The 20,114-nt window shown below is 33.6% G+C and overlaps 1 protein-coding gene across 1 annotated transcript in view; it reads left to right on the top strand.

The window, feature by feature from the left end:
- The window catches only part of LOC149559182 (Potassium transporter family protein), a 77,105-nt gene extending 75,228 nt beyond the window's left edge, over positions 1-1,877 (top strand). Inside the window, exons 8-9 of the mRNA XM_089833095.1 lie at positions 32-286; positions 506-1,877. Coding sequence (XP_089689221.1) covers positions 32-286; positions 506-1,545 — 1,295 coding nt within the window. The 3' untranslated portion in view covers positions 1,546-1,877. The remainder of the gene's footprint in view (positions 1-31; positions 287-505) is intronic.
- Positions 1,878-20,114: the final 18,237 nt, after the last annotated feature.

The following is a 20,114-nucleotide window of genomic DNA, read 5'->3' as shown; positions in this document are numbered from 1 at the left end:
ATATGTTTACCTTGATTACATGATTCCCCAGATGGTCTTTTCTGGCCAGTCTTTGTGATAGCTACTGCTGCTGCCATGATTGCAAGTCAAGCAATGATCTCAGCAACATTTTCATGTATTAAACAGTCGATGGCCCTAAGCTGCTTTCCCAGACTAAAAATAATTCACACATCAAAGCGGTTTATGGGTCAGATCTACATTCCTGTCATCAACTGGTTCCTAATGATAATGTGTGTCTTAGTATGTGCTACTTTTAGAAGCACCACCGAGATATCAAATGCATATGGTGAGTAGCATAAATACTCGCTATTTTCTGATGCAAATTTTTACATTTCAGGTTGATTTAGTAAGAAGAAAACAAGGGTTTGGCTATTTGTCAGCAGAGCATTTCCGAATTGTTTATTTAGAACTACAAAGAATTTATTGTTTGGCTGTCAGCATGAATTGGTTACTGTGAAGAGGACTTGATGTTGCTCTTCTTATGATTATTCTCATTTGATTGCAGGTATTGCTGAGGTGGGGGTGATGATGGTGACAACAACACTTGTGACCCTTGTTATGGTTCTCATATGGCAGATAAACATATTCTTGGCAATTGGCTTTCCACTTCTCTTTGGATCGATTGAACTGATTTATTTTTCTGCAGTTTTAATGAAAGTGAGTGAAGGTGGTTGGCTTCCATTGGCTTTTGCTTCTGTGTTCCTTATTGTCATGTTTACTTGGAACTATGGAAGTGTCCTCAAATATCAATCGGAAGTGAGGCAAAAAATATCAATGGACTTGATTTTAGAACTAGGATCCAGTCTTGGAACCCTCCGTGTCCCAGGAATTGGGTTGGTCTACAGTGAACTTGTCCGAGGAGTACCTGCAGTTTTTGGGCAGTTTTTAACAAGCCTTCCAGCAATACATTCTACAATAATATTTGTCTGTATAAAGTATGTGCCAGTTCCTGTTGTCCCACAAGGTGAGCGCTTTCTGTTCAGGAGACTTTGTCCAAAGGATTATCATATGTTTCGGTGTATTGCCAGATATGGGTACAAAGATATTCGCAAGGAACATTATCAGAGCTTTGAAGAACTTCTAATTGAGAGTCTTGAGAAGTTTCTCCACAAGGAGGCTCTAGAACTTGCCCTTGAGAATGACAATTTCAATATAGATTCTGATGACGAATCAGTGAATACTCAAGGATCAAATGGTTCCACTGATACCCTCAGGACCCCATTAATGGCAGACCAGAGAATCAAAGAAGGCAGCATTCCACAAGGGCCTAGTACTTCATCTACACTGCCCACAAGTGTCATGTCGGCGAGTGATGATCCCAGTTTGGAATATGACCTTTCATCTCTGAGAGAGGCTAAAGAATCAGGAGTTGTATATCTTGTTGGCCATGGAGATGTCAGGGCTAGAAAGAACTCATGGTTTATAAAGAAACTGGCTATAAACTATTTTTATGCATTCATGAGGAGGAACTGCAGAGCAAGCACTGCAAATCTAAGTGTGCCTCACACCAATCTTTTGCAAGTTGGCATGACTTACATGGTCTGAGTAATCCCTTGCAAAGGCAACCATTGATAACGAAATATGCAGAGTACCATACAGCACTTATTTTATCCATGATAAAATTCTACATCATCTATTTCATTTCGTAAGATTATTAAAATCTGTTAAGGCTTGCTTTAAGGCAAGCAAGCTTGGAACTTAAATTATTAGACTGTTTAATTTAAAATTGTGGGACTCCTTGAAAGCTTGCTACTTAATTCAGAGAATATGGGGCCAGCCAAAAAGAATGTCTGTTTGATTTTAAATTTGAAAGAGGTCAAACTAATCTGGCTGAATCTTATTATTCAACATATTTTAGAAAGATTTTATTCTCTTTAGATTTGATGCTATCTTTTACGCAACTGCATGTGCTCTAAATAGTGTTGCATAACTAATTTGTATTGTCAGTAATGAAACATCTTTTGAAAATACTCCCGAGCTATCTTTTTTTAAGTTTTCGACTGCAGAAATCATTTCTACAGCATTTGCACTCAGAAAGACTCATCTCTGGTAGTTCTTTTAGAACCATTCAACTTCACCAATAGACTAGGGGTCCATTGACATCTGCAAAAGTTTTTGATCATAAATAACTTCTATTTTTATAACAAATGAAGCCACATCAATTTGAAATTTCTAGAATCAATAGAAACTTAAAAAGTATGTATATTGAAAAATTATAGTTTTCTTGGACATGCATGCTTATTAGTATGAGAATGAATAATATTTGTAGGCTTTTAACCTCCCATGTTAATTTTATTTATTGGTAACAAAAAAATTATTCATAATTTCTTTTATTTACCATTTTTATCCATAGCACACTTCTTTTGTAATTTCTAGTTTATATAATTACTTATTGTATATTTTGTATCAAGAATAAAATTGAAATAATATAATTACAATGAAAAGAGGAATAAACACAATCTTCAAAGTTGAGAATATTTCATTTATATTATAATACAATTAGTGTACAATCAACTAAGTCAAGATCTTTAGGCAGAATAATAGGGGAAAAATCAGACATTATATCAAAATATATACAAGCAACCTTTTAACAATTTCACTTTATTATTATATTGTTAAAATCTAAAACTTGAAGATCATTAATATAAATTAAATCAAATAAAATCAATTTATGATGAATGATAATAATGTAGTAAGTTTTTCTTGTTTGAAAGCATCTATGATTATAATATAGGCCACTTTTTAATTTAAATAGAAATAAAATAATGTTTAGAAAGTTGTTGCAAATATGCAACTTTTGGTACATTTCTATAGTTTGTGGTGATTTTGAATTTCAAGGAATAATTGTGAGTTGTGATGTAAAAATTGAGAATTGTGTTTTGAAAGTGCTGATTTTATATTATATTAAAACATAGACAATCACCTTTTTTATAATTTTATCATTATTATATGGATAAAATTGTCAAATCTTAAAAATCATTATTATAGAATAAATCTTAAATAAAATCAATTTATGATGAATGTATGAAAGGTGAAAAGTCTTGCATTGTTCCAAACATTGCCTATATGTTTGGTAGATAAATAAAATGCCACTTTCTAATTTAAATCAAGCAAATTAAACAAACATGTTGATCAAACTATTCTCCAAAGATACATAACTTAAGAGGTGGATTTCAAAGTGTTAATGATGAGTTTAAAACTGAAGATGTGGGTTCACAACTACCTCCCTGTTCGCATTGGTGGTATTATTTGAACTTTGTAAAGTATATTGAGATTGTAAGTATTTGGAAAAAAAAAACATGTATACATGGTAGTTTGATGATGACTTAATATCCTTGTTTGTAACTTGACATTACATGAAAAATAGTAAACTGTATTATGAACTTGTTTCCTCATGGGATCTTTCATTTGTCACCTTTGGTAATCTTAAGTCACCTACAATGCGTATGTATTCCCTTTACAACCAAAACATTTTTTTTTTTTGACTAAAGATAAAATATCACCTTTCATATTGTTAGTTCATCTTGGTTAAATATCTCTTTTCGCCACTAAATATTTTTTGTTTTTTTAAAATAGGGGTAAGCACTTATAGCTATGAACCGGTGAGACCACAAATGGGGGACTTCATTCTTGATGAGATTTGAACCTTGATGACAAGAGTAACAACACAACTTAACCATCATAACATGACACTGTTGGCAATCCACTGAATAAATTATTGTTGAAAGAGGCAAATCTTTATATTTGGTTCAAATGCACAAGTGTTTTTTGCACAAACAAGTTTTTTTGTAATTCTTGATTTTCTCCACTTGAATTTCTAACCAATTGAAGCTCATTGATTTAAGATTTGTGTTGTTTCGACGTTGACACCTAAATTGAAGCATTATTTCTTATGCATACCTCTTTTTGAATCAATGAAAAGATCTTAGATTTTTTCGTATTGAAAATTTTCATGTGAATTAGATATTATACTTATTAGGTCTTGTGCCTAATGATTTTTGCTAGGTCATATCTAAGGAGACTTATTCACATAAGTTTAAATAGTTTCTAGGTGGGATTCTAGAACGTTGGTTAATTTTCACATGATTTTGTCTTATCACATGACAATCAAGCAATACTTTAGTTATCACATTGCATAGTCTGTTGTGACACATAATAACATCTTGTGAACTTCAATCTCTTGGGCCATTATTAAAAACTAAGATATTTGTTGTGAATAATGATTATGTTGATGTTATTGCTAAGGAAGACATTTAAATAGAAAATAAAAGATTCAATGATGTTCTTTTCATGCCTGATATTACACGTAAATTCCTTTTACTTCATCGAATTTCTCAAAGTGGTATATCTATAGAGTTTATTCTTGACTTAGTATTCATCTATCATTTGGATATAAGGAAATTTATTTCCATAGGTACAACTGTTCATGCCAATCAAGTGTGTGCCTTCTCCCATACTATTCCTAGTGACGAGAGTTCATTAGTTACTTCTCCTGGAACTAGTGTAGGTAGTACTGGTATTAGTTTTTTAAACCTTGTTGTTGGGGTTGCATCAACTCCTACTTCTTCAAACTTCTAAGATAACAAGGTTTTTAGATCTTCAACAAAGTAGAACATTTTTTGTTTCCCATTCAAAGTTGACAAAAAGAGTTCAAGTTGCCTATAAATGAGATCAAGTGGATGTAAGGGAAAAAACAACACATCTAAAAAAAACAAGATTCCTTTTTTCTTATTGCGCAATCTTGATTTTTTTTTCACATTGCTTCTAACGCTCCTCAAGATCTTATACCCTTAATTTACTTTCAAATATGGATTCCTATAGTTCAAAAAATGAATCTATGATTTATGAGGAGTTGTATAAACTATTGTAAATAAAGATATTTTTTGTCATTGATGTCAAACTTGTTGAAAGGATGAAGTATTGATGACCGGTTGGAAGAATGATTGGTGACAAACTTTTCATTACTTTGTTTCTTGTTTGGTTGAGCTATTGTTGATGGTCTACATGTATTTAGACCAATCAATTTAATATGGATTAGGAGAATCACGGTGAATTTCCTTTATTGTGAATATGATTCAAAACATGTCATAAGTGTTATACACTTGTAGCTTATTTGATCTAGAAAATGATCATCCAATGTCACAAGATTTCAATTATATTCTAACTACAGTTACTATGGTGATAGGGAGTTCTTGTTTAGTTCTCTAGTGATGATATTACTAAGTTTCTTGTCCAAGTATGTATGCAATCTTATCTTGATAACAATGACATCGATGTATGGAATTTGTGACAATACTTAAGATGAACTTTCTATTTGTCTAGTAGTGTTTGATATGGTTTAGAAAGTATCAGTTGGTTTGTTGGTAATACTCATAATAATTTATTTAGAGTCTTATGTTGAGTTTGTTGGTTTGGAACTACTAGATTTCCTTGAAGCTTGTAGATTGATGTTTAGGTATTTCTACTATCTATGATGTCAATCAGTTACAGATGAAGCTAAGTTTAATACTTTGGTATTGCTGCTAAGATAAGTTTAATACTCTGGTATAGTTGTGATGCCTTAACAACAAAGGGTTCTACTGGATTGGTCCAAGATGTCTTTTGTGTTCTCTGAATATCTTGAAAGATATTTTTTGTATGATGACCACAACCATGCCTAGTCATAGAGTATGGTTTTTGGAGATATTTGTATTTTCCAAATGAGCTATGATGATCTATATCAAGCATGTTCATTTATACTATGGTTTGTGTGTGTGTGGATGTGCTATCTTATTATTTCAATCTAAATACAATCTATAGATAGAGTTAAATATTAGTTTGGTTCTCATCTTGGTGTGTGGGGATCCACAAGATTCAAGTTTCTTTGAAAGATTTTCTTTTGGTTGACTACTCTATAAGCTTCATTATGTATCTACACATTTCACTTTAGAGATGATGTTAGTTCCTGTGGAAATCATTGGATCCATCTTAACAGGGTGTTTTGGGATAAATTTGGTCCCCCTTTCTCTCATGGAGTAGACTTCCTTTATATCTTGGGTTCAAATGACCTATTCTATGTATTAATAATTTGTTTGGATGAAAACCACCTTAATTGGAGCTTTTGATGATCTATCTCTAATTTAAGAAGTACATTCAAAGTTGGAGAAGTATTTGTGGAAGTGTTGAAGAGTGGAAAGAGCATATGGTGTGAATAAAAGAGAAGGAATAAGTAAAATGTGCATATAAGGTAGATGAGAAGAAGTTAGATCTTGATGAACATACATCCAAAGATAATGTATTGAGATGGTGACAGATGCATGCCATGAATCTAACTGCTCGGTGTTGGCATTGAAGGAAAAAAATTATATTTAGTAGATTCTTTTCACTCCAAATCTAAGATTCATGTTTTTTTGTTAGATATCAATGAGTCTACTAGCAACCTTTTGTATCTTGTTATGACATAATGAGTTTCATCTGTACAAGTCCTTTATATCTTTTCCTAAGGCAATGATCCCTACTTGTGTGACTCATTCATTTGTTGTTGAATCTTGAAAATGAGCCTAAAACATTGTAATTCAAGCTATTCATATGGCGAGTTTGATTCTCCCTCTAGTTTTTCTCAGCTTTGGGCTTTCCATGTAAATTTAGTGTTCTTGTCTTCATTTTGCTTTGTATTTTGTGATTCCATTAAAGTAAGTTTCTCATGGTGATTTGAAATATATTAAGATCTACATTAAAGGTATATTGTGATTCAAAATTATTTAACCCCATTCTTAGTCCCATTATGTGTTCAATAGTTGGTACTAGAGAAAGATCCCTTATTGTGAAGATGAATCATTTAAGGGAGTTCCTATACAGTGTGAGATTTGATTTTCAAGGATCCAAAGTTTGAAGGTACAAATCAATACTATTAGAAGGAAAAAATGTAGTTCCACTTGTAGTCTCTTCCCAAAGACTTAGTGGAACATATTCAAAAGGGTTATATCACACATTTATATGGACCACAAACTCCAAATGAGATAATTGGGAAAGATATGGGATTGAAGACAACAAAAGAGATATGGTAAAAAATAAGAAACATAGATGAAGGAGATCCTAAAACAAAAGAAGCTTAAGTGACAAACCTGAAACACAATTTTGAGAATCTAAAGATGGGTGATGAAAAATTCATTAAATCATATATTCATAGTTTAAATAAGGTTGTGAATTCCATAAGGGTGCCGATGAAACCATAGGAGAAGTGGTAAGAAAATAATTGATGACTCTACCTAAACCTTTCATGATGAATTAATATGTAATTGAAGAAGTTTATTACTTGAATTTCTATACCTTGGATCAACGTCTTGGTTTACTATCTGCATTTGAGACCCCATAAATAAATCAAATAAAAAATAATTAGGAAATAAGCTACATTTGAAGCATTGGTCAAGATTAAAGATGAAGGTGAAGAAGACATGGAAGATAATTTTTTAAGGAGGAGATAATAACTATAGAATACAAAGGCAAGATGCCTCCAAAATGATGTGATTTTGGTAGAATTGGTCATTTTTCTTTTAAGTGTCCTTATTTGTAAGACTTCAAGAGATATGATGATGAAAGAAAAAATAGACATGACATTTATACTAGAAGAAAGGAGATAAATAAAAGGGACCAATGGAAGAGAAGTTTACATACTATGGATGTACATTTGTATGAGGATAAAGATGATAACACTTAAATGAAGAATTGTCATTTTTTGGTTGTAAGATATGATGATAAAGAAAGAATCAAATGACTAGAGGTGAATATGATTGCATTTCATGCTAAAGTGGAACCTATTGCATGAGTTATTGATTTTAGATTTTCAAACTATATGACAAGGATACAAAGTTTATGAATCTTGAGAAGTTTAATGGAGGTTTTATAATATTTATTTAAGAAGAAATTGCCTCTATATGATGGATATGAAGCATATAAATTGATGATAAGCATAAAATCGATGATGTTTATTATGCTGAAGGAATGGGACATAAATTGTTAATTGTTAGTTAAATATGTGAAAAAGGTTATGAATTGTTAACATTAGCAAATATAGATGTACAATTAGAAAACGTAACAATAGAAGACTAGTTGCTAAAGGTGTTAGAGACAATGGCGATTTATACTACATAAGTAATATGGTCAGAGTAACTATTTGATGGATTAGGTATGCAAATTCAAACATGAATTTGGAAAGAAGCTGAAAGAAGATAAAATTTAAAAAAATGTGGGTGAATAAGAGTAGAGTCAGATGGAGGAAAGAAAAATAATGAAGTCGATATCATAATTGACTAAAATAGATGCAGTGTGTTAGAGCCCTACGAGTTTGCAAAATTTAGAGTTCCATATATGAGCAAAACCCTAAATTTGGCCCCTAAAATATTTTTCCCAAAAGTAAAAATTCTCATAGGGTCATTTTTGTGAATATGTTTATTTATTCATTTTCACCCCCTACAGTCAAATCTAATAGATATGCTAAGTAGAAAATACTAGGGTGCACAAATGTTTTCTTGATTTACAGATGTACTATCATTCTAAGTAGCCATGTTTGAGATGTAATATTTCCACACCTAAGTATTCCCATTCCAATCCAATTATTCTTCTACGTTATGTAATATTTAAATACATTTATGCCAATCTGCATATTCCCATATAACATTTTCTATTTTTCCTAAAGCCAACCCATATATTTTTTCCCTAAGTTTATCACTTGTGCAATAAAATGTTCATCAAAGTGGCCATATTAGAGCATTGATAATATTTTCTCATTAGGCCCCTATACCAATTTACTTATTCATTTGGATTATCTACATAATAGTGAAGCCATATAGTGATGCTTAGCCCTCCTTGACCAAATTTATTATTTTTGTCAAAGCCACATTCTTTAACATTTATTCAAAGTTTCCCTATACAGTGAATAATTATTTCAAATAGCTCTTTCTATATTTTTTAGGTTTGACATTTTAATGAATACTATGAAAAAATGATCCATCGTTGCAGTTGTTTGCATCACAAAGATACCCCTACAAAATCCCAAGGCTATAGGAGTTTGTTTGATATTTTCTTTAGTCAAAATTAAATTTTTTTTTTTGCAGATTCTTCAAATTGCACAATGATGGAATAAGTCAGAGGTTTACCTCAAAAATTTATATTTCTTAGCTATATGAGTATCACATGAAATGGACTAGTTCCTTAGATATTGTAAATGAAGATATGCTTGTGTGCCAATTTACAAAGCATCCATTGATTCTAACCTAACCCTAGACCAATTGTGTTTACTTAAGGAGAAAAACCCTAAACAGTTTGTATGCATAAAGGAAGAGAAGGAGATGCAAGAGAGTTGAATGCTAAGTGGAGAGAGAGCATTCATGATGGCTATGAAGGTTGTGATAATGTTATGAATTGTAGAATCAATTAGAGGGAACAAAGAAAAGTAGAGAGAGGATAGAGGAGACATATATGATCAGAAGGATCAAGTACACATTAGGAAAGAGAAGATCTAAAATCTAGCAAAAAAGTGCTAAACGAATGATCATGGTGCCGAATCATTATAACAAGTGATTCAGAGAAAATCTCCTAAAAGAGTAGTCTTAACTAGCTTGTGTAGATCTCTTAACTGATTGCTTATTTTATTGCAAGTTTAAGTCCTCTAACAAGGCACACTTTTAGCAGGGTGTTTAAATCCTTTAACAAGGTGAGACCTAATAATCTTTGTAAGCTTTTAATAGGGAAAACCTTTCACAGGGTAGATCGTAGTTTATGGTCAAACTTCTCGTAACCTTAATTGGCTACACTTTACAACTGTAGTAGTGAAGATACGTGGGTGTCATCCCCACCCCAGTTTTACCTTCTTATTGGAGGGTTTCTAGGTAACAAATGTATTGTGTTATGTGTTATTTGTTTCATGCTATGGATGAACATCTGTAGTTAGCTATTTCAATTTACATGCTAAATTGTGAGATGGATGTGTGGTAAATGTTTTATGGTTAAAGTTTTGAAGTGTTGATTCAACCCCATCTCAAAGTTTACTTTCACGTAGTTATTTCCAAAAATTGGTATCAGAGCCTTATTCTCTGGACATGAAATCTTTATAGCTTTGAGGAAAGATCTTGAAGATGGAACTCTACAAGTTGGGAAAGACTATTGAGGATCAAAAGATTAAAATCTAGCTTTCCCTACACCAACTCATGGAAACAACAGAAGAATTGCATTGTTCATTGAGGAGAAGGAAAGATATAGCTATTGAGAGAAATGAAACTCATCACCAAGAGGAAGACACTAATCAATTGTTTAAGAATGGAAACTCAAGTGAGTCTGATGCAACTATTCTAGATTCGATGGAAAAGAATCATGCCCTAACTAAAAATGTTAGAAATCTTAAGATAGAACAAGAAGTACAATTAATATTGCTATGTGAGGTGACCGAGTAGAAAAAAAAAAGCTAAGGAAGACAAAGTCATGATTGAAGATGTAAAAGGAACATTGACAAATATACTAGAAAATAATATGTTAGATGTGCAAAAGATTGCTAACATGCAACTAGATACAATGAATCGATTGATGATTGCAAATCATGAATTAAATGGAAAGGAAATTAAGATCACAACCCTAAAGTTACAAAATGAATAACTGAGGAATGAACTAAGAAAATAAATAGTATTAAATGCTAAAAGTTTCAACAAACCCAGTGAAGCCATCAAATAATTTGAGAAACTGATGAGATCTCCTAGATCTAACAATGATACTGTTGGATTGGGATACACCAGTACTAAGGAAGGAGAATCATCTAAAAGTGGTGAACCAATAAACAAAAAAGGTAATAACTACAAATCTACTTGTCATAAGTGTGGAAAGTTAGGCCATACAACAAATGTTTGTAGAAACAACAATAAAAATCAGAACCCTAAGTAGAAATTCAAGGGTTACTATCATAAGTGCAACAAGCAAGGACATCATATAGATGAATGTAGGACCAAGACCTTAAGCACATAAATATTTGAAGGATATTTCCACAATTGTTAGAAGTATGGAGATAAATAATTTGAATGTAGATCTAATGGCAAGTGGACATTAAAGAAGAAGATAAAAGTACAAAAAAATGGAAAATCGTACAATTGGGATTACAACACAAGGTATAGTTGTCACTATTGTCAAGAGGATGGACATGTTCTTGAGAATTGCATTAGAAAACATTCAAGAGACAACTACAATAGATGGTTGAGTGAGACTACATGCTTTAACTAGCTGAAGATTAGTCATTTTAGCAAAAACTATCCAACTAGATCACCAGTGTCGAGTAATGGAAACAATAAAGGAAAAAAAAAGGTCAATTTTTAGAAGGTCAAAGTGCAGATGAACAAGACATGGAAGAAGAAGGAAGATTGCAACACATAAATTTTAGATGAGGTCACTTCATCCAATGGATCAGGTGATCACATAATGCCCAACTAAGCAATCAAAAGGTATGTGTGGGACTTATATTTCAAAGTAATGAATATGTTTATAACATTAGATCAATTTTAGATTTGGATATGATTATAATTATTAGTCTAACCCTGTAAACTCATTTTGTTATCTATCTATATCATGTTTGGTATGTTTTCTATTTATCTCAGATTAGTTTTGACAAGCTAGTGACAAAACACTTAGTCATTAAATTCTATTAGTATTATAGTGCAAGTTGAGTGATTAAAGCATGTTGAACATCATTTGATAGACAATACATGTCGAGTAATATACATAGTCAGTGCTGAGCACCAATACATGTTGAGAAAATAGTTAGTGCTGAGTCACTCATGAGATGAGTAAACAAAGCATGTTGAGTCATTTAGGAACCGAATTACATCATTAAAGATATAGTGAATGCCGAGCATCAGAGACTTCAATTGCCGAGTGAATGGTTTTGGACATAGTTGTTTGTAATGGCACAAACTTCTATGTAAACCATTTTTGGGCTGACTTAATGATTATTTTACGATTCTAGAAGATGTATACAAATACCTATGCAGTATATGCAACCAATCAAATTGAGGGATGTTAGAAGTGGCAAAATGGGTCAACCTCAACCGTTGATTCTAGCCTAACCCTAGCCCACTTGTGCTTACTTAAGGACACAAACCCTAAACAATTTTTCTGCATAAAGGAAGAGAAGAAGATGCAAGAGAGTTGAATGCTAAGTGAAGAGAGAGCATTCATGGTGCCTATGAAGGTTGTGATAATAATATGAATTGCAAAATCAATTAGAGGGAACAAGGGAAAGTAGAGAGAGGACATATGAGACATATTTGATCAAAAGGATCAAGTACACATCAGGAAAGAGAAGATCTAAAATCTAGCAACAAAGTGCTAACCAAATGATCATGGTGCCAAATCATTATAACAAGTGATTCAAAGAAAATCTCATAATAGAGTAGCCTTAACAAGCTTGTGTAAATATCTTAACTAAATGCTTATTTTATTGCAAGTTTAAGTCCTCTAACAAGGCACACTTTTAGTAGGGTGTTTAAATCCTTTAACAAGGTGAAACCTAATAATCTTTGTAAGCCTTTAATAGGGAAAACCTTTCATAGGGTAGATCATAGTTTATGGTCAAACTTCTTGTAACCTCAATTGGTTACACTATATAGCTGTAGTAGTGAAGATATGTGGGTGTCATCCACATGCCAATTTTACCTTCTCATTGGAGGGTTTCTGCGTAAAAGATTTATTGTGTTATGTGTTATTTATTTCATGCTATGGATGAACATGTGTAGTTAGCCATTTTAGTTTACATGCTAAATTGTGAGATGAATGTGTGGTGAATTTTTTATGATTAAAGTTTTGAAGTGTTGATTCAACCCCGCTCTCAAAGTTTACTTTCCCCTTGTTATTTCCAAAAATTGATATCAAAGCCTTGTTCTCCGGACAAGAAAGATTTACAACTTTGAGGAAAGATCTTGAAGATGGAAGCCTACAAGTTGGGAAAGACTATTGAGAATCAGAAGATTGAAATCTAACTTTCCCTACACCAACTCATGGAAGCAAGAGAAGAACTGCATCGTTCATTAAGGAGAAGGAAAGGGATAGCTATTGAAAAAAATGACACTCATTACCAAGAGAAAGACATTACTAGATTGTTTGAGAATGGGAACTCAAGTGAGTCTGATGCAGCTATTGTAGATCTGATGGAAAATAATCATGCCCTAACTAAAGAGGTTAGAAATCTTAAGATAAAAAAATAAGTCCAATCAATATTTCTATGTGAGGTGACTAAGCAGAAAAAGAAAGAAAAGGAAGAAAAAGTCATGATTGAAGATGAAAAAAGAACATTGACAAACAGACTAGAAGAGAGGACACCAAATGTGCAAAAGATTGCTAACATGCAACTGGATACAATGAATCAATTGATGATTGAAAATCATGAATTAAATGGAAAGGAAATTGAGATAACAACCTTGAAGTTGTAACATAATGAATAACTAAGGAATATACTGAGAAAAGAAATAGAATTTGCTGAAAGTTTCAACAAACCTAGTGAAGCCATCAAATACTTTGAGAAACTGATGAGATCTCCTAGATCTAACAATGATACTGCTGGATTGGGATACACCAGTATTGAGGAAGGAGAATCATCTAAAAGTGGTGAAAAAAGAAACAAAAAAGGTAAGAAATACAAATCCACTTGTCATAATTGTGGATAGTTAGGCCATACAACAAATGTTTGTAGGAGTAATGATACAAATCAGAATCCTACACAAAAATTCAAGGGTTACTATCATAAGTGCAATAAGCAAGGACATCAACCACATGAATGCAAGAACAAGACCTTAAGCACACAAATATTTGAAGGATATTTCCACAATTGTCAAAAGTATGGACATAAATAATTTGAATGTAGATCTAATGGCAAGTGGACATAAAATAAGAAGATAAAGGTACAAAAAAATAGAAAATTGTACAATTGAGATTACAACACAAGGTATAGTTGTCACTATTTTCAAGAGTATGGAGATGTTCTTGAGAATTGCATTAGAACACATTTAAGAGGAAACTATAATAGATGATTGAGTGAGACTACATGCTTTAACTATTTGAAGATTGGTTATATCAGTAAAAACTGTCCAACTAGATCACCAATGCCGAGTAATGGAAACAATAAAGGAAAATAAAAGGTCAATGTTGAGAAGGTTAGAGTGTAGATGAACAAGACATTGAAGAAGAAGGAAGATTGTATGACTTCAAGTTTAGATGAGTTTATTTCATCGAATGGATTAGGTGATCACATCACCCCCAACTAGGTAATCAAAAGGTATGTGTGGGATTGATATTTCAAAGTTATATCATGCATTAGTTCTGAGAATCTAAGATTTGAAAAGCTAATATATGCATGAATTAAGATGCAATGGATTGGTAAGAATCTAGAAGAAATCTATAGTTTTGTTAGTTTTCATGTTGTTGCCAAGAATGAGAGGTTTCATAGTTAGTACCAAGTGTAAATGGAATTTTAGTTGTTATTGAGTAATGAAGGTATGGTATGAACCAAGCATAGTGGAAATCATGTGTAAGCTGAGTGAATTGGAAACCCTATGGTAGACACGCTTACAATCGTGTAAGAATTAAGCATTTATTGAAGAATTCTAAGGGTTATATAGACATTTCTCAACTCATTTGCATTCACCAGAGATCAAAGAGAGCATGAAGAGCATGAAGGTGAATTGCAATAGGAGATTCTTGCGCTTGTAAACCAAATTCAACTACAACTCAACATATTTATCATATTGGAAAGGTATTTTATTGGTGCTGAGTTTCACTATTTAATTTTTCATGAACCCTAAGTATCAAATATGGAAGCTAGCTCTTCTATGAGTGTCAGGAAAAAGGGAAAGGAACTGTTTAGTGTACAACTAATTAGTATTGATGTAAGACAACCATCTTTCTAAGCAATACCTAAAATTGCATACAAAGGAAACCTGTCTGGTGCATTATCGATAATACCACCAAAAATTCTCATGATTCAAGATGTTAGGTGTTGTTTGTAGAAGTTGAGAAAACCAACTTCACAATTCACCAAGAACACCTATATGAAAAATAATCTATTGCTAGAAAGAAACCAAAGAGAAAAAATCGAAGCTTGGAAATCTCAGCAGAGAGAGAAAAAATATATTCCAAGATGTTAAAAATACAATAATTACAAGAGTTCAACCTTAAAGGTGAACAAAACCCTAAAAAGGAAAAAAATAGGTTGCACATTATAATAAATATAAAATATTAATTATATGCACCAAAGAGATAGCTTAAATAAACTAGAGTAATAGACAACTTAATTAATTAAATCAAAGTGATCTAATTAATAAGTGTAATTTTTTTTTACTCTAACAGAAAACTTAATTAATTAAATCAAAGTGATCTAATTAATAAGTGTAAAAAAAATCTACTCTAACACCCCCCTTATGCAAAGCTTAGGAGGTAAGCTAACCTAGCTCAGCTATGAAAGTAGGAAAATGGGTCTCGACAACAAGGCTTGATCAAGTACCCAAAACAAGGAAATCTTTGTAAACCAAAGACAAAGGAGAAAACCCAGTGGGAAAAACTCCTCTCCAAAAAGAGATAGACCAAATATGCTAAAAAAACATGAAGGAATGAATGCCTCAACAAGACCCCCCGAGGATAACTTTTGTAACCCCAAGCGTAGAACACAATTGAAGATAGCATGGTGATGCAAAAGATTTAGTGAAGATGTCAGCAACCTGTGCATTAGTGGGAATATACTCCAACGAGAGAACACCATCCTGTTAACACATGAAATTCATATGAAGCTCAATGTGTTTAGTGCATTGATGCTCCACTGGGTTGCGGGAAATGTGAATAGCACTCTGATTATCGTACCATTGAACAATGGGACAATCAAGAGGAAAACCAAACTTAGTCATCAACTATGAAAGAAATAAAATCTCCTAATTGGCATGCACTACTGCTCTATACTTAGCCTCTGTAGATGAAAGTGTGCAAGCATTCTGCTTCTTCCATGACTAGGTGATAGGACTAGAGCCAAGACAAAAGACAAAGCCAAAAGTAGACTTTCGATCATCAACATCACCAGCCCAATTTGAGTCAGTGAAGCCAACAATGTGAGGAGTCCTTGTGTGTAATGAATGCCATACATAAGTGTACCTTGAATGTATCTTAAAATATGCTTGGTAGTGTGCCAATGACTCTCATGAGGCTCATGAGAAAACTAACAGACAAGACCAACTGCAAAGGAGAGATCAGGATGAGTATGTGTTAGGTACAACAAACTACCAACCAACTGTTGATACAATGCAAGATTCACTGAAGGTGAAGTGCAAGAAGTAGACAAGGTAACACCTGACTGAAAAGGTGTGGGAGCAGGCTTGAAATCAAGCATGTCAAAGTGTCGAAGCATATCAAGAGCATACTTTTTCTGGTAAAATAAGATCCCAAAAAAGGACTAAACAATCTGTAGACCAAGAAAGTAGTGTAATAGACCAAGATTAGTCATCTTAAACTGTTCCATCAATGCATGTTGAACATCTTGAATCAGAGAGGATGAGCTACCTATGAGGAGAAGATCATCAATATATAGAACAATAGTCAAAACCTCATCCTCAAGATGTTGAATCTCAACTATAGGATCAGAATGGTAGCATGTGAAGCCTATATAAAGTAGAAAGGAGCTCATCTTCTCATACCAAGCCTGAGGGGCCTGTTTGAGACCATACAATGAGCATCAATGTCTGCAAACCAAGGAGGAATCCTACACAAATCCTTGAGGCTTCTCCATGTAAATTTCCTCAGTAAGATCACCATGCAAGAATGCACTCTTCCCATCCATCTAAAAAATGGGCCATCCCTGAGAAGCTATGAGGGATAAGACAAGGAAAATAGAGTTCATCTTGGCGATAGGGGCAATGTCTTAGTGTAATCAATACCCTCAACTTGTAAAAAACCCTTTGCAACAAGACATGCCTTGTACTTATCAATAGAAGCATCAACAAAAAATTTACTATGATACAACCATTTACATCACACTAACTTTCTTTCCTTAGGAAAAGAACAAAGATCCCAAGTATGATTCTTCATCAAAGAAGAATACTCTTCCTCCATGGCACTGTCCCACTTGGTATGTCTTGTCATTGCTACAAATTTATAAGGATAATCACAAATATCATGACTTAGAAGAATAGAAACCACAATATGAGAATGGGTGTGATGGGAAGTGGAAGGGTCACTAGCTAGAGATCCAATAGCCTCAACTATAACATGAGCTCATTTAGGCATTCATGGAGGATCCTGTGGTGGAGGTAAATGGGGATCACTAAGATCATCATCCTCATCATCCAAAAAAGAAATTGGAAAGGATGAGGGAGTAATGGTAAGTAAAGTAGACTCTAGAGGTAGGGTATCTACTAGAGGAAGGTGCCCATCAAACTAGACATCTAGTCAAAATAGGACCTGTCTGGAATTAGGATCAAGCAACCTATATACCTTAACATCCTCGTAGTAGCCAACAAACATGAGGTGTCAAATTTTCTGCTCCATTTCTCTCCTTTGAGCATCAGGTACAAATGCCCATGCTTCACTACCAAAACCTCAAAATGAAGATACATTAGGCTTGACATGAGACCAAGCCTCCGCAGGAGTCATATGTCAAACTCCCTTGTGAGGCATTTGATTTTGAATATGGTTGGCACAATTGACTACCTCTTCCTAGAAAGATGAATCCATGGACCTAGACTATATCATACAATTAACCATCTTCCAAAGTGTTTTGTTCTTTCTCTCTATCACACCATTTTGCTGAGGGGTTTAGGGCACTAAAGAATGATGCTGAAGACCATGTTCGAAGAAAAAATCCATGAAAGCTTGGTTCACATACTCCCCCATTATCTGTGTGTATTCACAAAATAGAAATACCACATTTCTTCTCCACAAATGTCTTAAAAACTTGAAATAAATTAAAGACATCAGACTTGTACTTCAAAAAGTACACCGATGTGCACTTGGAGAAGTCATCAATGAAAGTAAGCACATATTTGGCACCAAAAAAAGGAGTGGAAAATGACATGAGGTCACTATCAATCAACTCTAATGGTGCCAAAGCACAAGTAGCTTGTCCATGTGGAAAAGGATCCCTATGTTGTTTGCCAAGAGCACAACCTTGACAAACACCATCTGTGCAAGAAATCTGGGTAAACCCAAGAAAAAGTGCTTGTATGCTCATCTGCTGAAGATATCTGTAATTGACATGGCCCAAATGCTCATGCCAAAGTCTGCTTACTGAATCTACTTATGCTACAAGATAGGAACCTATGCCATTAGAAGACTTAAACCCATCAAATATGTATAGGTGAGATGTAAAATCAACACTCCCAATAGCCACTATCAACTTAGAATCATGTAAATCCAGAATAACCTCATCATGTGGTGAGAAATCAACTATCTTACTAGAGCCTCAGTGGAAAATCTAATAAATAGATAATAGGTTCATTAAGATGTTAGGGACAAAAATAACATCCTAAAGAGAAACCCCCATCTAATGCAACAAAACTAGAACTCGAGATTGAAAGATGTGATGAGTTCCCTACAATAATCTATGAAGTAGCATAAGGAGAAAGTGAGGTGACCAACTGTTGAGTGTGAGTCATATGGTGAGAGGCACCAAAATCAAGAATCCAAGTGGGCCCTAAAGTCATTGCTCATGTAGTAAGAGTGTGACCTTTCCCTGTAGGGGGGATGAAGACTTAGGAGTAGAAATGTGATGCTCCTGCATGGCTTCCTCTAAAGCCTCCAAACATTTCCAACACCTGGAAATGGAATGTCCATCCTCTCCAAAAAAATTACAGGTCTCAATTGATTTCTTCTTAGTCTTGGAGGTAGAATCAGTAGAATTCAAAGAAGATTTACCCTTGGAAGGGTTAGCTAGAGGTTTGGGATTGATTTTCTATGTATCTTTCTTCAGTTTGCTTTTAGTTTTAGTTTCCCCTGTGAAGACTAAGAAACCAATACTTGATTGGTAGAGCTAGGAGCATCCATCTATTGGATCTTTTCCTATTCCCATGTCAAATGATCACAAAATGTCTCAAAATAAGGCATGAAATTTATGTTGCGCAAAGCATCCATAGTAGAGTAGAAAGTGGAAGAAAAGATCTGATATTATCCTCTCAACTTTGAAAGTATCAAAAAAATACACTCATCATCTGTCTTGGTTTTCCCACATCCTTGTAAAACTGAATGAAAAGCTTTGAACTTCATCAAGAAGTCCTCCATGGTGGGAAAGCTGGTAGGAGTCAAAGTAGTCAACTCTGCATCAAGCTATAGTGCTCAAAACTCATTCACTATGCCAAAAAATTGGAAAACTTGGTCCAAATAGTTTGAGGAGTGGTCAAATATCCATGTGAAACAAAAGACTATTAGAGATGTTTAGTGCAATCAGTCCCATGGCTTCATCCATATTTTTTTTGTGCTGAAGAAGCTCAAAGGGGTGCTACAAGATAGGTTGATTTTCATCCAGACATGACCTTAAGCCACGTGACATAAGAAGCCTAGTCATTTATGCTTTCCAAGTATGGTAGTTGTGTGGTGTCATCCGGGCAACAAATGGTTCTGAAATTGAGAGAAGAGGACAGAAGTAGAAGGGTCATTTCTGAATTAAATTATAGAAAGAAAGATGCACCCCCCACAATGTATAAATCTATCCCTCATATAACAAAGAAACAACAAAGGAAAGCACAAAAAATTGTTGGGAATTAACAAGTGGGAAATATACTTCTAAGAGGAGGTTGTGAATCAGAAGTAGTAAACTTTAACCAATAAAACTTTTAACTTTTAAAACATTGCATGCATAAACATATGAAAATAACATATAAAGTAAATGCATCCACATAAACACTTGACACCAGATATGATTACCCAAAAACCCTCCAATGAGAAGGTAAAACTGGGGTGGGGATGACACCCACAACTCTTCACTACTATAGCAATAAAGTTTACTTGTTAAGGTTACATATTTTGACCATTTTCATGATCTGATCCATGAAAGGCCTGCCCTGTTAAAAAGCTTACAAGGATTTTTAGATCCTACCTTGTTAAAGGATTTTAACACTCTATCAGAAGTGTAC

Source organism: Cupressus sempervirens, chromosome 5 (genome assembly GCF_028749045.1).
Source record: "Cupressus sempervirens isolate cs-2001-9-10 chromosome 5, ASM2874904v1, whole genome shotgun sequence".
Taxonomy (NCBI): Eukaryota; Viridiplantae; Streptophyta; class Pinopsida; order Cupressales; family Cupressaceae; genus Cupressus; species Cupressus sempervirens.
Note: the sequence above shows the minus strand (reverse complement) of the source record. Positions and strands in the feature narration are given on the sequence as shown.